Here is a 21,680-nt window from a genome sequence, read left to right as displayed (position 1 = left end):
AACTCTAACCCTTGCTGCAGTCCCTATCTGGATGGTGCATCTCCACATGCTATTTACACCAGAAAAAGCAAGCAGGGTAGGACTAAATGATGTGACTAATAGGTATATCTTGGCCCCAAAGGAACTAGCTTGAAAAGATCCTTACTCATGTGGGCATAGGGATCGAAATTTAGTTGCCTTGCCAGTTCCTTCCAGGCGTGTCGGGCTGCTAGTATAGTAGGGGATTGGTAGTGGGGATGCTTAAAGATATCTGGAGCCAAGTGCTTCCCATCCCTCCAAGGGTTTCAGTTCTGCTAGCTCCACATGAGCCCATTCTGGCCTTTCCCCATCTGTGTTGGCATGCCAATGGATAGCTTGTGCAATTAAAAACGTGTTATGGTACAAACTAAGATTCACTAGGTTGAAGCCCCCTTTGTCTGCGGCCAACTGGAGTTTATTAAAAGTAACCTGAGACCTGCCATTACCCCAGAGGAACCTCCTCACAGCTCTGTCAATTTCTCTAAAGTATCTTTGAGGAATAATCAACGGAAGCCCTCTTAAAGTATAAATACATCTGGGCATAACATTCATTTTTACAACAGCTATCTTACCCCACAAACTCAACAGAAGGTCAGCCCAGTGGAGGAAGTCTATCTTAATCTGTGAAAGTATTTTATCTAAGTTAGTTTTGACAATTAGATTAGGTTGTTTAGTAATTAGAATACCTAAGTATTTCATGGAGTCTGTTTTCCATTTGGGCATGTTGTTGCAAAATATAAAATGTTATAAAATGTTTAAAAAACAATAAATAATAATTTAAAAAGATCCTTACTTCTTTTCAGCCTAGCCAAGTGAATCCCATTGCATATTTCCTCTTTAAGAGGCAAGTCCAGAAAGGCATCAGGACAATAGATGCATGAGGAACAGGAGGAAACTGTTTCACTTCTGAAGCAGAGATTTGTGTGAGTGGTTCTGCCTCTATGAACTCCTCAGGGCCTCAGGAGTCCAAAGCCCAGATGGATTAGTAACTAGAGAAGATAAAATTGGCAAAACAACAAATACAGCTTATCTAAGCATTCTGATAAGCTGTATTTGTTACTTCACCAATCTTATGTTTTTCTGCCCTGGGCCCTACCAATGACTTGTAAGCAACATATAATGGAGGTATTGGAAGCAACCTCATGAGTGTGGCTGTTCTCACATATTCAGCCAAGCAAAAGGAGATAGATAATCCATTTGCCAACTGAGAAGGGACAAACACCACAAACTTAAGTTATCCTAGATGTCCTCTTTTTTATTTGTTTATTTTTATAAATTTATCTATCTCTAGATCATCGTTTAACACAGAGTTATGAGTTTGGAGACTGACTGTAGTGCTGGCCTTTCATTATGGTTGCCCTAAGGTGGTGCCTACTTAGAACACAAGAGTTGACAAAAAAGCTAACATTCTCTAATGGTCTAGGTCAGGCTTCTCCAAACTGCGGCCCTCCAGATGTTGCTGAACTACAACTCCCAGCATCAGCTGTCAAAATGCGCTGACATCACCGGAAATACGTCACCGGATATGCGTCAGCGGAAATACGTCAGCGGAAATGGTCAGAGGAGACCCCCACGTGGCCGGAAAGGGTCAGAAGTAGAGGTACACCCTCACCCCAGAGGTTTGGCCCCCACCTTCCACTCCTACCCCCAGAAAATGTCCAGACATGTCCCGAAGGTGGGCATGTGACCCCTCTACGAACACGCCTAACCACCCTGGACCAATAGGAACAGGTTTCAGACCCTGGAAAGGTCCGTGTGCGCAGGCGTGATAATGACCGGGCGGCCATTTTGTGTAACTTTATTGGCTGAAATGTGGTCAAGTGATTCCTCTACGAACACGCCTGGCCATCCTGATTCTGTAGAAATAGTCCGCGTCTCTCTGAGCCATTTTGTTTTTGCAGACTCACTGTTTGTGCGATCATGGGTTCCCCAGAGAGATCCTTGGAGACTATTGTACAAGAAACAGATGTAAAGCTTAGCCCGAGAAAGCGGTATATTAGCACAAGTTCTGATGATGAGAAACTTCCGCCTGCCAAGCGTCCTGAAGAAGAAGCCCAAGAAGTTTATGAAATCTGGCAGGGAATCTTGGAACATGCAGCGGTAGAATCTTTTGGAACCCAGGTAAATAAGGAGTGTTGGTGTTATAGGACTGGGAGTATGAGAGAGTTCCTCAGGGGTGCAACTTTAAAAACTGTGTTCTTTAATGTTTTCCCAGGAGGGTGAGGACCGTTGCCTTGACACACACCCTCTAGCAATGTGGAACTATACAGAGCCTGGGAACATGCATATCAGGATGCGTATGGAGAATTTGGGGTGGGAATATCTCTTTTAAAAAGAAAGATAGAAAGAAAAGGTAATAACAGCATACCTTCCCCTCCTACAGAACCCTCCTGCAATGAGAACGCATCAACCCAGTCATGTTACTATGCAGAATTTCCTAGGACTACAAGTGAATGATTCAGATTACATACCAGCAAGGAAAAGGAAGTCTGCTATGAAGGGTCTTGTCAGAGCGGGCATATATGGAATTTTAAAATACTGTCTGAAGAATTACATGCACGATTCATGCTACGGGTATATGGTTCAAGCAGGGGGGCAAGACTCACATGAATGTGTTACCTGGACTGAAAGAAATATTTCCAGATTTATTAGAATATTGTCTTCAAGGATGTGTGTGAAAGCAGTGCTCCACATAATCATTATAATTGGTTATAGTCTGAAAATGCTAATGCTGACTAGTGAAACACTGGATCAGACTCTAAATCTCATCACCAGAGTCAAGGATTCTGATGACCCGAAGGTGGTGTTAGAAGCTATCCCGCACCAGAAAGATTCCAGAATGCTCTCAATTTGTTTTTGTTTTTTAAAAATCCGACTGCTTTTACAGCTTCCTAATGTGGTGTTTGAATTGAACGCCTATAGCGCTTTACCACAGTTTTGCCTGAAGAGCTTACTATCAAAGTGACCTCCAGAAATTGGGTATTACTTCAGTACAAGCTACTCATCTGAGGCAGTGTTTTCTAAACTTTTGAGAGCTGAGATTCACTTCACATGCACATGCTCTAAAAGTAAATCTTTTGGGATGCAAGCTCATCTACCATATTTATGCATGAGTTGCTTTCTGAGTAATAGTTAGTTCATCCATGGATGGATAATCCTACTGTTTCCAGAGAGTTCTCTTCATTCATACTCCACAATATTTAAATATAAAAATAATGGAGTAATGGATATGCATGTCAAAAATAAAAACCAAGTGAAAATGAAATCAAAAGGATCTACAGAAATATAAGTTTGTTAGAAACCCAAGAAAATGAAAACAAAACAATACTTTCCTTATATATTAGAGAGGCATGAGGGGAAGGGGTACAGAAGATCTGAAGTGCCACCACTTATCAAATGTGATCAAAACAAGACAAAACTTTACATCTCCAGCCAGTAAAGTGGCAAGTCCCCCCCAATCTTCTTTATATATAATTCACTAAAGCATATCCGTGGCTAATCCCATGCGTGCCAGCTCTCGCAAGAGTTCAAAGAGCTGCAGGATAGTGACAGGGACGGGCAGGGGGAAGAAAATGGTGATGGCGGCAGCCATTCGGCCAGCGTGCCAGGGAGATAATGGTGGTGGCAGGCAAATGACGGCACTGGTGGGCACTAGGAGATGGCAGAGGCGACCAGCCAGCGACCACAGAAGGCAGGGGCAGACGGGAGAAGGAAGGGGCAGGTGGGAGAAAATGATGGCGGCAGTGGAGAGGGTGGGCAGGGGAGGAAATGGCGGCAAGGAGAACTAGAAAGCACCGGCCAGTGAGAGAAAGCGACCCTGGCGGGTGGTGAGGGTGGGTGGGTGGTGAGGGCAAGCGGACTGGGAGGGGGAGAATGGACTGGGGCTGAAGTGGGGGAGGAGATGAAGATGGGGAGGAGAGACAGGGAGAACCAGGGGTGTAGATGCTCTGCTTTGGATCAGCTAGTATACAGGATTACCCTGGGTCCTAAAGATGAAGAGCCAGGTGTTGGATTGAAGGAGATGGCCAACAACGTTGCAATCAGGATGGGGAAAACAAACAAAAACCCAAACAAAATATCTGAGGCAGAACCAACACAGCCGGATATTCTTGCCAACTAACCTTGCAACAAACAAAGTCAAGTCCCAAAGTACAAAAGCATTCACATCAGAAGATTTGTAGGCAGTTCTTCACATCTGACCTCACTTAGAAGTTTGCACTCAAAATAGTTACAGTGCCTAAAAGAATTTACACTTATTCCCAACTTGCAAAATAATATCTGTTTTCCAGTATGTTTATGTTCCTATCCAAGCTAGTAGAGAACGCCACTCACCAATATAGGGCATTGTGAGTCATACTCTGCATCTGCAGTTGCAATGGTTAAGAGACATTGTGGGTCAGTGACAGAGATGAAAATATTAAGAACATATGAACAGCCCTGCTGGATCAGGCCCAAGGCCTATCTAGTCCACACAGTGGCCCACCAGATACATCTGAGAAGCCCACAAGCAAGAGATTAAGATATGCCCTCTCTGCTGCTGTTGCTCCCCTGCAACTTGTATTGAGAGGCATTGTGCCTCTGAGGCTGGAGGTAGCCTATAGTCACCAGACTAGCAGCCATTGATAGACCATGAACTTATCCAAGCCCCTTTTAAAGCCATCCAAGCTGGTGGCCATCATAGTGCCAGCCATGTTTCAGACAACACTACTAGTATCTTAATTGGTAAAATCTGGCGGATAAAACTAAAATATTCTCAGCACTGGTTCAATTCAGATATCAAACCAAACCATAAGTTGTGCTAATTATAATTTAGAGGCCAAGCAATGGTTCATGGTTCCAAACAATTAAGGAAACCATAGTTCAGAGCTGCATGTCTACTTCTGTTTTCTGCCTGTTCAGTCTTTCAGTCTCTAATGTTAGAGCAATGGCCACAACTATGGTTTGTTAATTCATACATCACAATAGCAATAGCAATAGCAATAGCAATAGCAATAGCACTTACATTTATATACCGCTCTATAGCCAGAGCTCTCTAAGCGGTTTTACAATGATTTAGCATATTGCCCCCAACATTCTGGGTACTCATTTTACCGACCTCGGAAGGATGGAAGACTGAGTCAACCTTGAGCCCCTGGTCAGGATCGAACTTGTAACCTTCTGGTTACAAGGCGGCAGTTTTACCACTGCGCCACCAGGGGCTCAATAAGCCATAGTTCTCACAAAGACATGGGCTGCAAACGCACTTCCGTTTCTAATTTTAGTTTGCTGGCTGATGGCAAGCCAAGAGTATCATAACAAACCAGTTATGCTTCATAACCATGGTTTGGTTTAATGTTTGAATACAACAACTCATTGGGCTATTCTCTATTCTTACTAGTTATGAATGCTTTTATTCAACTGCCATATGGAATTCTCACACAATATTAGTTCATGAAAGCGCTCAACTAATATATAAGCTGGCACAAAACAGTATAAATTCAGATATGAAAATCTGAATTTAGATATTCCTCAACCAAACATCACTTGTATTGTTAAGAATATACATGGAAATAATCCATCTCAGTTATCACATCTACTCATGTGCACTATCCACAGTAGCTCTCAGTATTGTTCTGCTGCATCTATAGACAAAGTCTAGCATATTATGAGGTGGTGGGGGGAGGAAAGAAGGAACTGCTTAAAGAGCTTTATTTAGAAGCAACTTACATGCAATCATTAACATATGCATTAGGATGCTGATCACAGATTCTTTAATTTACTTCCATCTAAGAAACTGAAACCATAATTAAGCATTTCCAGAAACACAAAGGAGGTTTTTTTTACAATACAATAATCCATAGCACTAGAAAACACTTTCTTTTTCTAGCAACTCCCAGCTACAGACAATTTGCTGAAGCACATGCCACTTTTGACTACGTCTCTTTATCTAAGAACTCTCCATCATCCCAGTTTATTTAGGATATCTCACTTCTTTCCACATCATATCAGAAAGAACACACAACAAGGTGTCACACATGCAGAGTTTATATTCATCCAGTATACAGTATAAATACTTTCAAGCAGTATAATATCGATTGCTTAAAAGCCATTACATCCATTTCATTTCAAATCATTACTCTTGTAGGCTGTGCCCAATAAAACATCAGACAGACAGACAGACAATCTGACACCTCAATAGATTTTGATTCATCTAGGCTCAGATCAAAGAGACAGTAGTTAGCTCCTTGCAGTCCCACTTATTTCTGTGTTCCAAAATTATCTTGGTAAGTTTTCTGGACACAGGGGAACAATTTATTTTTACCTAAACACAAAAATGTGTTAGTTTTATAACCTGCTGCACATGGACTATTCCTAATTCAGATTCAATTTTGCTCTTGAAATTCCAGAACTGAACTCAGATATAGTTTAAAGGTTTTCTTATTTGAGTCATTGCTGCAGTTACCATGGCTGCTCCAAGCCTGTCAAAAAGTATCTTGAGACTTCAGAGCAGTGGTGTATGGGAGGGGCGGGGTATACATATTCTGAATAAATAAAATGTGGGTTGTTGTGACAACGTGGTTTAGCAAATGACACATCTTCCAGACAGCTGGGTGGTGCAAGAGTAGTTGCTAACCAAACTGCCAGAGTAACCCACATGGGTGGAAATCTTTAGACATTCGTTGACTGGCATAGAAGCACTTGATCAGCTGCTGCTACAAACGTGCTAATAAGAGATTTCAGAAAAGGCTGTACACAAAAGAACTTTTAAAATGGATTTGGAAATAAGCAACCACCTTAAAGTAAGACTAATAGTCCAACTAGGCCATTGCTATCTAACCAGCTGATGACCAGACAAACCATTCATGAGCCCTGAAACCAATTGTATAGATTCTCAGGGCCTCTTACAACTCAGCTAGAGCAAATTAATAGCTGAAAATGCTTTGGATCAAACTTGGATTTTTATATACGTTGAACTACAGTCCCACCCTACAGATCAAAATTTCCATAATACAAAGAACTCCAAGTCCATGATTCCCACCCCCACCATAGAGTTTTATAATGCAAAGAAACTCATTCTACAGATTATGTGATATTAAGGAAACTAGAGACAGACTTCTGAAATAATGGAACAAAACTTTAAAACAAAGAGCATTGTGTAAAGAGTAGTGAAAATATGTAGCTCAGACACAGAGAAAGCTTTAAGATATATTTCCATACACTATTGAAATATCATGCAGGTCTATTGAAAGTTTTATCTTACCTGAACATAGCTGTTCAACTTTTGTGTAGTTTAAAGCTACTATGTCATTCACCCATGCAATGATGTCATGTCTGCTCATAGTCTCTTGGGTTATAGAGGTAGAATACACGTTGACCGCCATTCCCCAACTGCAAAATAAAATAGGTTGATATAAGACTGGTGTCTCAATGTATGCATTTGTAATGCCAACAATCCATTTACAATTTGTGTTAGCAAGGTATCATCATAGGTGAGGTTCACTGGCAATTTTTGAGGTGGAAGTCACTACAATATGATAAAGAGCTATTTTGAAGGGCTCTTGCCTGTGGAAAAGCCTGAATGCACATTTCTGGACACACACTAAGGTACCAATTGAGGATTATCCAACACCGCCATATCATCATAGTTTGGTCAGATAGGTCCCTCGAAACACAATCATATCCTGAACTGCCTTTCAAGCAGCAATGAGTATGGCAAATAAAAGAGTAATCATTATGCAATACAGAAGGAGACACGCCATTATGGCCCTACAGAATCTCTCTCACCCACAGCAGCACTTTAAAAACTTTCAATGCATTTTCTTGTGGAAAAGCATGTTCTCTCTGTATGTGTATATGTATATGGACATACATGCATATATACATACATACTTTTCCACCAGTAAATAGAGATTTTAAACTGTAATTTCACTTAAGATTTACACTTTATTAATGGACCAGTGGATTTGAGGCCTCATTCTCAACAATACCCAAACAGCTCGAATGAGTTTAAGTAGGTTCAATTAGTTATGCACAACATAGCAAGCCATAAGACAGCATAGCTCAGGGGTGTGTGTGTGTGTGCGCGCATGCATGAAGACTGAACAGGATCAGTAGCACAGAGGGCCATATCTGCTTCTAGTCCTCAACACTACAAATACTTTCAAAGCAGCAAGTACGTTTACTGAAGGTGCAAGATGTTATTTAATGTGCAGCAATTCCAAAGACTTCAGTGAAACTTCACTTATTTTATATTGCATAGCTTCCAAAGGTATAAGTCGTTTTCTAAAGAACAAAATTTTGTACCCTCCAAATGCAAATATTTAAATCAGCATGATATCCATTTTCTTACCAGATACATGGGTTTCTAGCATGAATCACATCTGTATCACCTGCTGGAGCTTAATTACTATCTCTATTGGTTGATTTAATACGTCATCATCATCATGTTTTACTTGGACCTGAATCTTACAGATTTGCTACACGTGCTTAACTTTGAAATTCTGAAAATGTTCATTTCCTGGGAGTCAGATGTCAAAACACCATAGAAAAAGTATACAGATGTAAATGTGAAGATGAGCTTTCTTGGCATAATGTAGACAGTAGCAAAGAATGCCATGGTAGCTATGTGGCAACATGTGCTCCAGAAAAAAGATGATAAAGTATCAGTTAGGGATGTGGTATATGCCCACTATCTACCTAAAGCTGTTGTGCCTCTTATTACATACAATCTCAATCTTCTCTATGGGTCTATTCTGAAGTAAGGGGCCTTGAGGGACAGTGGTCCCCGACTCCTAGTTTGGCTCTGCCCCGCTTCTTTTCTCTGCTACCTTGACATTGCACAGCATTTTCTGTATTTAGTAACAACTGATGTAAGGGGCATTGCTGAGGTGCTGAATAAATAACCATAACCATAAACAGTACAGTAATGTCAGAGCTGTTTTACTTCTGCTGTGTTTTTTGTTTGTATTTAATTTAAGCCTTAAAAACAGGGACTGTGTTGGCAATACTGAGATCCTGTTTTGGTGACAGTTGTCGGTTTTATATGTCATTTCCCCCTCTATTGTGAGTGGCTGTGTCTTTAACTGTGGTTTGGAGAGAGTAATGAAGTTTCTTAGATGGCCAGCAGATGTCACTGGTAGGTATGAGCACTATGAAAAAGAGGCATGGACCTGAAACACAGAACAGTAGAACATGGCTCCTAACTAAAGCTTGGCCCTCCAATGAAAACAATGGCACTTATTTTAAGGGTAATTAAAGTTATTAAGCTCCTGAAGTGGCAGTTTTCTATAGGAGGTTGGAGTGCACATCAAGCCTGGATTTTCTAAATCCTTAAATGTTCTGGAAATTGAAGGGAGATACAGGATTTGGAGTATGAGCAACCAAACATAGCACATTTGGAAATTATATATGTTAAATTATTTTACATTACTTCAGAGGACTGGCCCCAAGAGGAACTTCATGATGTTGCTTTGTGGGACAAGGACACCCAGAACATGAAATGCCAGAACCATATTCCTTGCAGAGGATCAGGGAAAAGTACTCACATCAGTAGTATCTACAGATACAGCATATTCACTGTAAGCTTATGCTTGTCCATGACCAATTTCTTTTGGATCCAGAAGCCAGCCGAAAAATTTAGAAGCAAGACAATGGACACTGTGAAGAGGGAAAGTAAACTGACTTCTCTTTATCCATTTTATAAGTTACTTGGATCTGAAGCAGGGCTGTCTTGAACAAATAAATATTTTACTAAATAACTACTTCTGAATGTCCTACTCTGGTTGTCATTCTTGAATTTCTAGGTGCTGTGGCTCCCTGGCACCTGAGAGTTGTCAAGCCCTGATTTACATACTATAGGCAGAAAGGAACTTGGGCCTTCCTGTCCTGTGGAATTATTCAGGTCATCAATTTCTCCGTCTAAAGCAAGTCTGCTCAACTTAGACCTCCCAACTGTTTTTGGAATACAGCTCCCATAATCCCCAGCCATAGCGGCCAATAGCCAGGGATTATGGAAGTTGTAGGCCAACATCTGCAGAAGGGCCGAAGTTGAGCAGCCCTGGTATAGAGAAACAGACTTCACTATATAAAGGATTATACCAATTAGCCATACCTGGCAAAAATTATTTGCTTAGCAAACCAGAGCTCAAGAACACTGCTCAACATCTGGACTGAGTTGGAAATTGGCATGATTTAGCAACAAGAGTATTTTTCATTTTTACTTTTAAAAAAATCACATTTGTGTCTTCTGGTTCTGAGAACAGATGTAGTCTTAAACACATTACTAGCTAATGCCATCATTAGCACATAAAAATGTAGCAACTCTATCTGCCTGATGAGACATTTACATGTAATATGGGTGGCATAAATAATCAAATAATGAATAATCAAGAGCATGTATAGTTATCAATGGCATGGTATCATTGCAAAAATGAAAGAAATTAGTGTCTCTTGTGAAATTATGTAGACACATGTAAGAAAGTAGCCAGTCAAGTTTGATACACCAATTTAAAATTAGGCCACATATTCAGATCATGATATTAACACCACTATGCTTCCTTAGCCAGCCAAACAGACTAACATCAGTATGTTTGGGAAGGGGAAAGGCACACAAAGACACATTCTGGGCTTACATTTTCAACCAAACGTTCGGATGGGTTTTTTTTTTTTTAATGCTCTGGTACATCATCAGGGTTCAGAATTGGCTTAGCTCAGCCTGTGGTTTTCTCTCATCTGCAGCTCAGTGTGGAGTCTCATCCTTTTAGCCAGACAATACAGATGTTGGTCATCACATTTTTGGGAGGCGAGAAGGAATTTATCATTTTACCCTCCGACTAAAAGGTAAAAACTATGTATCAAGACTTTCCTGACTCAAATCTCACCTATGCCATGAACTCAGCTTCACCTGAAATATGGGGATAAGTCTACTTACTTACCTCACAGGACTGCTGTAGGGATAACATGAGTACTAAAAAGTGCTATATAAATGCTAAGTATTACTATTGTTACTGGACTTCAGGCTTCCCAGGCTTTGCTTGGTATTTATTGCTTTCCTCACACACCATTCTCTTTGTAGTCTTGTGACAACTTAATAGGAGATCTGTGACAGCATGGGATGCAAGTTGACAGTATTTCAATCATTTGATTGTCACTATTTGTGGGTTTCAGGATTTAAGAGATGGAAAACTGCTCAGGGCATTTCCATAGTGCATGATGGGAGACAGATCTGGAGGATCTTCTAAAGTCTGGTATGACTGGAACTCAACTGACTGTTACCAGGCTATGGGAAACATTATGAGTCATGGCAGATTGGGTGAGCATCCCATAACCTCCTTGCTACATTTGAGAATATGTAGAGAAGCCAGGCACAAGGCTCTCAGCCCACTGGTATTAGTCACATCACTGAACTCTTCTAGAAGCCCTGTCCAATAGATTTTGTAGACTGAAGTGTCTTTGCATTGGACCTTCCTCCTGTAAAAAAAAGAAACATTGGTCTTACCTGTGAACGGTTCTTTTTCGCAGTGTCTGATTTTATCCTAAATAGTGGGTTGTGTTCCAGATCATGCCTCAGGAAGACAAGAAGTTGAGTTCAAAGTTGTAAGCCCATATCTGGTAGCTAGGTAGGAGGAGCCCAATACCCCAGTTCCGGACTGTTGAGCCAGGCAAACGCATCTGTCAGAAGGAAAAAACCTTAAGAGATATATGAGAGAGCAGAAAAAATAGATGAGTAATGATCTTCAAGAGGCTGGATAGGGACCATGGCAGGAACCATACGGAACAGTACTCAGGATCCAGAGAGGGCATAAGAAAGAAAAAACTGTACCCTGGGAGACACCGGCTTCCACTACTACACCCATACCAAACCAGAGATAAGATATGCAGTCCGCAGGAGGACCAGATAAAATCAGACACTGCGATAAAGAACCCTTCATAGGTAAGACCAATGTTTCTTTTTCTGCAGTTGTCTGATTTTATCCTAAATAGTGGGACATGTCCAAGCTGTGAGAAGATAAAGGGAGAGAGAAGCGGACGCTAAACCACTTATTGTAAAAAATGGTACTGGTCATGACTGCCTGTTCAGCCTGAGATGTGTTGTTGCTGGAGAACAGAGATGGAAGCCCGTGTAGTAGCCGTATAGAAAGCCTGCCTTATGGATGACCTGGAGTGATGCATTGGTCACGAAAACGGTTGATGTGCTAGCGTTGCATGAAGACAGTCCATGAAGGCGCAGAGTCTTGGAACCAAGGAGATAGAGGCCCTTATTCACTTGGCCAAGTTTGCTTTAGAGACCCAGATACCCATAACTCTCGGATGGCGACCAAATGCGATGGGGATTAGTTCGTTTCAGGTAGGTCCTGCGGGCCCTACAGACAAATAAGAATGCAAGGTCCGAGTGCAGGGTAACTGTCTCCTCTGTAAAGGCAACAAGAATCCTAGTGTGGTGCAGCACTACTAGTTCCTAGACCTTTGCACTGAGGGACAAAAACTAAAAGGGGACTTAGTAAGGGAAGATCCTCGAGGACTGAACTGATGGGCTGATGGAAAGGGCGCGCGAGAGCAGTGAAAATCTTATTTGGATCCCGGTACAGAGATCTCTGGAAGGAAGAGGGGCCTAAGTGTTGGCATCTTACAGAAAACGACTGAGATACAGATGGTGCTTGGAGCACCTCCAGGGAAGAGGACTAAAAAACTGGAGCCAGTGCTGAGACAGATTGCGCAGGGTGAAGGATCACCAACCCGAAAAAAGGTCCTCCTGGAAGAGAGAATACTTCGAATATCCCCGCCATGACAGGGGGGAGATGCATCTTGCACGGCCCCCCTGGGTAAAACGCTAATCAGGAACTTGAAAAAGACGATTGAGGAAAGGCGTCTGGAGGCTAGAATGGGATGTAGTACCGCTGCGGATACCAGGCCCAACCAGGGAGAGACTGTTCAACCTCCATGAGCCTAGGTGGATCTAGTCTGGGTCTGTGTGCTGAAAGAGGGAGGGGGACCCTTGCAGAAGGAATACCTGCCCTTGTGGCCCAGGTAGAGGAACATGGACGGAAAGAGAGACCAGGTCCGCGCCACCACGGGCATCTGATACCCTGGGCAATGAGAATGATGCTTGCCATAAGAAGGACCCACTTCCATAGCACCTCAGCAACGATGGAGGTCAGAGGGAACGGTTAGGGGAAGCCCAGAGGCCGGGCAGCCGTGGCAGCAGCTGTGCTCTCAGCTAGGGAAGGAACCTGGTGAGGAAAACTGGGCAACTGGTGATTGCCTGAGGGGCAAAGATACCTAGAGATCAAGCCAAACACCTGCAAGATTAGGTGGAGGACCTCCGGGTGGAGAGCCCATACTACCACACCTATGATCCAGCATCTGAACCAGTCCATTGACAGGTTCAATCTGCCGTTTAGATGCTATGCCATGATCTGACAGGTTCAATGTGCCGCTATATGCTCTGTCATGATAGATATGAGGAAGAGAAGAGCTGGGTTATATAGGAAGTGGCTGCCCTCGTGATGGAACGAGACCTTGTACCCCCCCTGATCAGCGATGAAAGCATTTGCAGCCACGTTGGCTGTGCGTACCAACGAGACGCTGTATGTGAAAATCGTGTACGAAAAACTAAGTGAGGTCCAAGCGGATGGCTCGCAGTTCCAAGAGGTGGATATTCAGCAAGGCCTCCCCGTGTCGCCAAGGGACCATGCCAAGGAGAGAAGCAGTGTTTCCACAGACTATCGGGGATCGCTTCTGTGGCCACCGTGATCCTGCGGGAGGTGAGAGGGGCAGCCCCCCAGCGGAGTCTGGGGAAATCCACCAGCTTAGGGGCCGAATGCCCTCCGAGATGGGTACGAGCTATTTGAGAGCCTTGGAGGAGACGAGCTCCGGAATGGCCACAGGAACCCTGGGGGGAGCGGGGGAGCTAGTAGAACCACGGGGAGATCTCCAAGCAGAGAATCATAGATCCACGCATTGTGACATAGTGGGGAGATCCATGGATAGGTCAGAAGCGGGTGGGCCCGATACACCATCTTGGCTATGCAGATTAATGAGGGTGAAAAGATGCCCTGAACCATGATTAAGAGGGCTCCACCAATATCAGAGATTGGGAGAGACCCAGGTAGCTCCACTGCCTATTGGCAACAAGTCTTGGAGGTCTGATCTGAAGAGTGATTCTTGTGGACCTGCGGAAGAGAGGGGAAAGGTATGCACAGATCGACCAATAGGGATGCACGTGAGGCTCCTCCTCTCGCAACCTGTATATGAGGGCCGCCATTATCTAGGTTAGAGTCCTGAACAAGAGGAGAGGCCAAAGTGCATAGTCGTGCATAGGATGTGTCTGCCCATAGCCTGGAAGAGTAGAAACTTGCAGTAGGACGGATGGATGGGGAGCGGAAGCAGGACTCCGATAAGACTATGGATGCTAGAAGACACCTCTTGCGTAGAGCCTCCAAAATGTGACGAAACGGATAGCATCCGTAAGGTTCACTTCCAGATGAAGCAGCTGGGAAATATAGATTGAGCACCGCTCTCAGGAGCTGTCTGGGGCATCAGGAACAAAAGGAGGGGCGATTCCCTTGAAGTGCTCCACTGAGGGAACTGGCTCGAATGCGTGAATCTGATTCATAGGTGGAAGACCTGGCCGTGCGGCTGAACCATGACTTCTAAGAGGATGTCATGGGTAAAAGCAATCCCGAACCCACGAGGCCACAGAAGAATGGCTCCAAGCTGTGAGAAGGAGGTAGCTGGCCTCCGACGGGAAAGAGGCAAAGATTTGGACTCTGTTGGAATCCGGTCAGAAAGGCTACCTGGAAGCCTGGTTCCTGTTGTTTCTTTGGAACCATTGCTGTTGGCCCTGTTGGTGCCAGGTGTATCCTGTAAGACCTATGGGCAGGACTACAAACCCATGCAGCATTGGAGAAAGGTTGGAATATGGGCCTGTAGTGGCAAAGATGACCTCAAGAGAGGGGCCCAGACCAGGGGGAAAACTTAGCCCGTAAGGAGAAAGAGCTTAAGGCTGTGGTCTAAACACTAATATATTGACCATAAGCATCTCCTTACCACCACCCCAGCAGCCAGTGACTGAGGGGCATGTTACATGCAGTCTAGGCTAGAATGACGGCAATGCCACTGTTCTAGCAAGGTTCATAATGCCCTGTCAAAACTGCTTGTTTTCCAGGTGGAACAGCTCAGGAGCTCCTTAGACTGTGTTATTGCAGCCCTTGCAAGGTAGAGTTAGCAGAAACTGCCTTAGTGACCGACAATACATCGTCGCACACCCATAGAGTACTAACTAGCACCGATAATCTGAAATCCAGGGCGGATCCTGCCTAGACAAGGGAACAAGTCATGCTTGGTGCCACAAGACCAGTACTCTCTATCTATGTCTTTAATGGCCCAATGTGTGTGAGCCAAGAGCACTACACATCTGCTTGCTGGAAGAGCCTAAACGAGCTGACTTGAATGAGTCGCTCTCTCTCCTAGAACACTTCACCCTCTTTAGTAGAAGAGAGAGCCGAGGAGTCCTCTGAAAGTATCAATATATTTGCATTTTTAATTATATACTTAAGACTCTCCGCACAACAACCCTGTGAAGAAGGTTAGGCCGGGAGAGAAGTGGCTGGACCAGAATCAGCCAGCCAAAGTTAAGGCTGAACAGAGACTCGAACTCAGATCTTCCCGGTGCGAGTCCAGCACTCAAACCAGTACACCATGCTAGTAAGGCGAGTATTAATCAGGAGGGATATCTGGAGAAACCCGTGTCTAACTAGGCAGGAGAATAAGGACTTCCTCTGAGACAGAGACAGGTTAGTTCTGGAAGACCTGGGAGCAAACTGATCACTTTCGCTAGAAGGGGGGGGGGGGAGAAACCAACGGATCTATCAGCCTGAGCAGCACCCTAAAAGGGGCAGAATTGCTGAGCCATAGTTCAAATTCAGGCGCGGGCTGCTTCAGCAGAGAACTGAGGGAAATGCAGGCTTACTCACATCTGTCAGAAGCTGCTTTGTTGGATCCCGGCCATTCCCGATTGGTAGCAAACTCGGGCTTGTAATGAAGAAAAGAGCCAGCACCCCTTACTATAGCCCCTTGCGCTTGTCAGGGCTGGAGGAGGGTGTCTGGAAAAAACTCTGCTGACATACCGCTAGCAAAAGCCAGCACGCCAGCACTCAGCTCAGCCACGCTGCTGGCGGTTTCACTTTCTGGTTTCACTTTCTGTTTGGGTTGTTTAGTCTCTCTCCCCGAGGAAGCTTTTTGCACTCCAAAGGCTTACTGCCCTCTGAAATGCGCAGCTTTTGTTTTGCAGCTTTTGTTTTCCATTCTTGGGGAATTCAGCCTCTCTGAGGAAGGTTTTTTTTTTTTTGCACTCCAAAGGCTTTACTGCCCTCCTAAATGCACAGCTTTTGTTTTGCAACTTTTGTTTTTGTCAGCCCCCCCCGCCTTTTTTTTTTTTTTTTTGCACCTTTTGGTCTCCTCTTGGGAAATTATGAGGCAAGTTTCCACCCCTATGGCCAATCCTGTGCCGCTTGCGACTCTTCTTGGGGAATATGAGGTAAACCTCCAACCCTATGGCCCATTTCTTGCTGTTTGCGCTGTTTTTTTGGGGAATTACGAGGCAAGCCTTCACCCAAACGGCTGGAATCACAATCCCCTAAGGCAGGGAAGATCCAGGCAAAAAACAAAAGGACTGTCAAAAGGTGGGCAGAGTGTGCGTGTCCGGCTTTGTGCCTGGGGGGACCCGAGTTGGAATTCAGAAGGAAGACCCTCTGAAAGGGTAACCCCCGAAGTCCCCTGCATGCTCGGGAGGTGGGTGGGAGGTAGCCGGGAAATTAAATAGATGTCACTTAGACAAAAAACAACTTTGAAAAAAGCGATAGCCACAGGGAGTCCCTACCCGCCCTAACATGCAAAGGAGAGACAAGGCAAGGAGAAAAAACCAGCCTGAAGAAGGAACATAGCAGAGCTCTCTCGAAGGCGTGCGTGCTGCTTGCCTGAGGCGAGACAGGAAGAACTGGGGTATTGGGCTCCGCCTACCTAGCTACCAGATATGGGCTTACAACTTTGAACTCTACTTCCTGTCTTCCTGAGGCATGATCTGGAACACAACCCACTATTTAGGTTTAGGATAAAATCAGACAGCTGCGGAAAAATTATGTTTTTTACACTGCAGATCTTAACATCATATTCACAGTTCCAGTCTTCCCTTAATATCCTGTTTCCTTCCCAGTTCCAGACTAAACCAAATGAAAATGGTTGGTGTAGGAGGGAGTCAAGAGACAGGAGAACAAGGTTAAAAGCTTTCTCATCCGTGACATTCATTAGATTGCTCTTTGCAAGTCATTGTCTCTCACTGTGAACATTAAATGATAAAACACATATTGTAATATGGCCTGATTTTCTGGGACCTCCAGCTCATTGTTCTTTTCTAATACTCAACAAATAGGTCAATATGACAGAGGACATCCTGTCCCACAAGGATTCAACTTATTTTTAGTATTCATATCCCACTTCTTTTTCCAGCAAAACTCCCCAACAGTTTCTCATATCATCAGTAAATACTACTTGCAGAATATAAATGGGATAAAATATATATCACTAGTAGGCTCCTGTCATTGAGCAGGCAAAGGCATTTTGCATAGATTACACTTAAAGGAAAGTTATAAAATATATATACATACATACATACATACACACACACACACACACACGTACGTGTAAACTGGCGTATTGTGGACATATCCTCAGAGAAGTAAATTATCAAATGCCACAACTAATGCTAGTAGAAAAGCTAGCAGAAAGAAGAACAAGAGGAAGGAGGGATGGATGGATAACTTGAAAGAATGGCTAGAAATGGACACAGAAGGTATCATCCATTATTCTAGGGACAGCAATCTATGGTTTTTGCTGTCCATCAACCCCCCAATCAGAAAAGGTACATGAAGAGAGAGAAAGATATGTAACAGAAGTTTTTATTAACATGCTTACAAAAGGGAAGTAAGAGAACACTTTGAAATCTGTAGGATTTCAACTTCAAATATTATTCATCTTATTGTATAATGATCACATATGGTAAATTTGAATCGTAAATTTGAATCTGAGAAAGATCTTTCACATTTCTTGGGCATGTTTTGGAATTACTGATCTGATTATTGGGTATTAAAAAATCTGTTGAGAACAACAACAACAACAACAACAACAACAACAACAACCACCCCCAGCACAGTACTTCCAGTGACTGTTGCTGGTGTGTCTCTTATTTTTCTTTTTAGATTGTGAGCCCTTTGGGGACAGGGATCCATTTTGTTTCTTATTTATTTGTTTATTATTTCTCTGTTTCTTATTTATTTGTTTCTTATTTCCCTGAGCCATTTTTGGAAGGGCTGTATAGAAACTGAATGAATGAATGAATGAATAAGTTAAAATGACAATTCAGAATTTTTGCTTTAAAAATAAAATATTTAAACATGTCCCTTAGCATCTTCTGATGAAAAAAGTAGTGCATTCAGCTAATTAAAGTGGCAGGACTGTTCATGCAAAATCTGTATTGGTAGGTAATCAGGAAGTAAAATATTCAGAATTTCTTCAAAAAACTACCGTTTTAAAAAAGGTTTCACCAAGCCTATGCCAGTGCAAAAAGTAGTACATGTGTAAAGTGTAAAAAGTCCATCCAGCTAATTTCAGTGGCAGGATTATGTATGCAAAATTTGGTATCTGTAGATCATAGGGAAGTATGACTTTATTTTGCACAAACATATACATTCTTCAAAAGGGGTAACAACACTCCATAAACATTTGTCAACACAAAAGGTACACATTTGGGCACTGGCACACTGTTGTATTCTAACTTTCAATCTTTTATGTTTTGTTAATTAGAAATTTGTCCTGGTGGGGATCCTGTAGAGAGTGTAGGGTGGAGTCAGAAAGGGGAAGGAGAAGGAGAAAATTTGAGTTGTTTCTGGATAAAGCTTAAACAAACATGATTGCTTTGTGTTTACAAGGGAAACAGCTATAAAACACCAACCTCAGGGAGAGAGTTCTACAACCACAGACCCACAACCAATAAATCCCAACTTGCTCCATGCCTTAGCAGATATTTCATAAATGACTGGCTCCCAGAGCAGAACCTTCTGCATAATTATGAAAGGGTAAAGAGGTTGAGATATGGAAGAAGTCACTCTTGGTCTAGAAATGAACAATGGAAGTATTGCTGCAGTAAGTGAGAGGCCTGATTTTTTAAAATATATTTTCAAAAAGGAAACAGCAAAATAGGAAGAAGTGGCAGGATGCTGTCTAGAGAAGTACTGGAGTTCCCAGGCAGCCAAGATGAAGGATGAAGCATGACAGCAGATGAAATGGCCAAGAGGGATAAAACCCCTGAAGCTTTGCCAGATGTTTTGCCAGGGATTTCCTCTCTTTCTAATGAAGGCCTGTACAGAGGCCACCAGTTCCAGTAAAGCACCGTGGCTGAAAATAGCTGGGCCTTGTTCCAGACACGGAGGCTCCTAACTCAAATGACTAGTGAAATGCAGTTTTGCCCTTCCTATTTCTTTCTCAAGCTGCTGAAGATTCCAGCATCTTTGGATGTCTTTGGACTGCGATTATCAAGATTGGGGGTGGGGGTATCAGAATAAAACTAAACTCCCTTCACTCTGTTCTAACAGACCCTCCTGAAATACTGTTTTCCCCCAAGTTTTGTAATTGGCATCCTATTCAGTTAGAAAACAACTATTTGTACATTTTAGTTAGAAGCAAAGTTGTCAGGGCTACCACCATTATGGTTGCTTGTCTAGAGTCAACAGTTGGAAAGGTGTCATTCAGCACAAAGAAAGGGAGAGCTGGATTAGCAGATCAAAGCTGTTGCTTAGCAAGGGGAAAGGGGATAGGCTATTCTTAGACACTAGTACTAAAGACCAGGTACCCCCTCCCTTTTCTGAGTGACAGCTCTCTGCTTTGGAATATTGACCAACCCTGTGAATATTTAGAGGGTACTCACACCTTCTCACAGTTTACAGTTCTTAACTTTTGGCAGACTATTCATGCATCTAGAGGGAAATTTGCCAACAAGGGAGAAAACATGGATACAAGTAGAACTGAGAAAGGAAACATCAAATCAAAAATTGAAGCTATTGCCAAAACAAATTTATATATATATATATATAGATATAGATATAGATATATAGATATAGATATAGATATATAGATATATATAGATATATAGATATATAAATTATAATTCTAGTTTTGCACACCACCATGTTTTTAAGTACAGAAACTAGGTTTATGTTCGCTATCCTTCAGTTGTCGTTACAGAAAAATGCTGTCGCCAACTTCCAGACTAGCATAATGCTAATGTTGTACCAGCGAAAAACATAAAACAATGATGTTGCAAGGAAAGGAACATTGTTCTAGATTAGTGATTATGCTAGCAGAAGACATTGATGTGTAGGGGTGGTTCACCAAAGAGGTGAGGTGACAGCCTCAGATAATGCTTGCACAGTGGGGTGAATACAGGCATCCCACTCTTTCTCCCACCACAGGGGTCATCACCTGACCTGTCATGCCACTTCCTGCTTGCTGTTGTGCTGTCCATCAACATTGCCAAGCCAGCTAGCACAGTGCTAGCTAGCTGGCTGGCTTGCTTTGTTTGTTTATTATTGTTATTATTATTAATAAAACATTTTATACCGCCCAAAACTTACGTCTCTGGGCGGTTTACAACAATTTATTTATTTATTTTTAAATTTTTCTTATATACCACCTCCTCCACAGACTCTAGGCAGTGAACAATACCACCAATACCAATTAATTAAAACAACAACTATAATAAAAACAACAATAATAATTAAAGGGCAAATGCCTGGCAAAACAGGTGGGTCTTAAGAAGGACCTTAAAAGCAGCCAGGGAGGGGGCTGAACAAATCGGGTGGGGAGAGAGTGTTCCAAAGAAGAGGGTCGGCCACAGAGAAGGCCCTCCTACAGGCCCAGTTCTCTCCCCAGTATGGGTTCTGTTCTCTCTTGCTTGCTAACTGCGCTAGTTGACTGGGAAAGGGGTGGCACTTGTGTTTCGATACCTGCCATGCCCCCTGGTGGATTTCTCCAAGCTCAAGCCAGTTAATGGGTTGAGTACTCTCTGCTAGAGAACTCATGGTTTGCCTAATCTCTTCTCAGCAGTGAACCCCAACCAGGCAATCTCTTGCCCTTGGTGTCCTGATGGTATCTTAGAGGTGAACCCCTTTGGATATATTATAGGATAAAGTCCACTAAGTTAGAGATCACTTGGCTTAAAGAGAAAGAAATATCTAAAGGTGTTCCTTGTCATAGACCTAATGTTGTTGGAAAAACAGAAGCCACTGAAGATCCAGGAGTGCTGCCTGGCCCAATAACAGCATTTATGCTTGGTATCATTACTCCCTGAAGTGGGCAAGATGCCTGAAGTCATCTTTGAGTGCTCTCTCAATTGTACGCACTTTCTTTGTCCTGGGTGGGTGGGGGAGGTGGGCTTATTCCCCTCCTCATACAGGGATCTTTCAGTTATCCCACACCCACACACACATTTTAAACAGGGATGATTCTATTATCACCACCCCATTTTTTAAAAACCTTTCCCCACAATTCCCATTTTTACAGGGATCTTGCCATTACTCCCCCTCCCCCATTAATACTGTAGAAAGGAGAGCTGGTCTTGTGGTAGCAAGCAT

The 21,680-nt window shown here is 43.0% G+C and overlaps 1 protein-coding gene across 9 annotated transcripts in view; it reads right to left on the bottom strand.

Annotated features, from left to right (window-relative positions):
- Positions 1-21,680, bottom strand: part of MAPRE2 (microtubule associated protein RP/EB family member 2) — a 192,077-nt gene that overhangs the window by 74,693 nt on the left and 95,704 nt on the right. For 8 of the 9 annotated variants that reach the window (XM_053244459.1, XM_053244463.1, XM_053244457.1 and 5 more), the window contains one exon: positions 7,259-7,386. In XM_053244459.1, coding sequence (XP_053100434.1) covers positions 7,259-7,379 — 121 coding nt within the window. In that variant the 5' untranslated portion in view covers positions 7,380-7,386. Of the gene's footprint in view, positions 1-7,258; positions 7,387-9,542; positions 9,655-21,680 lie in introns of all 9 variants that reach the window. The other variant, XM_053244461.1, reaches the window with a different exon arrangement.

This window comes from Hemicordylus capensis, chromosome 4 (genome assembly GCF_027244095.1).
Source record: "Hemicordylus capensis ecotype Gifberg chromosome 4, rHemCap1.1.pri, whole genome shotgun sequence".
Taxonomy (NCBI): Eukaryota; Metazoa; Chordata; class Lepidosauria; order Squamata; family Cordylidae; genus Hemicordylus; species Hemicordylus capensis.
The sequence above is the reverse complement of the archived record's forward strand: the minus strand, read 5'-3'. Positions and strand labels throughout refer to the sequence as shown.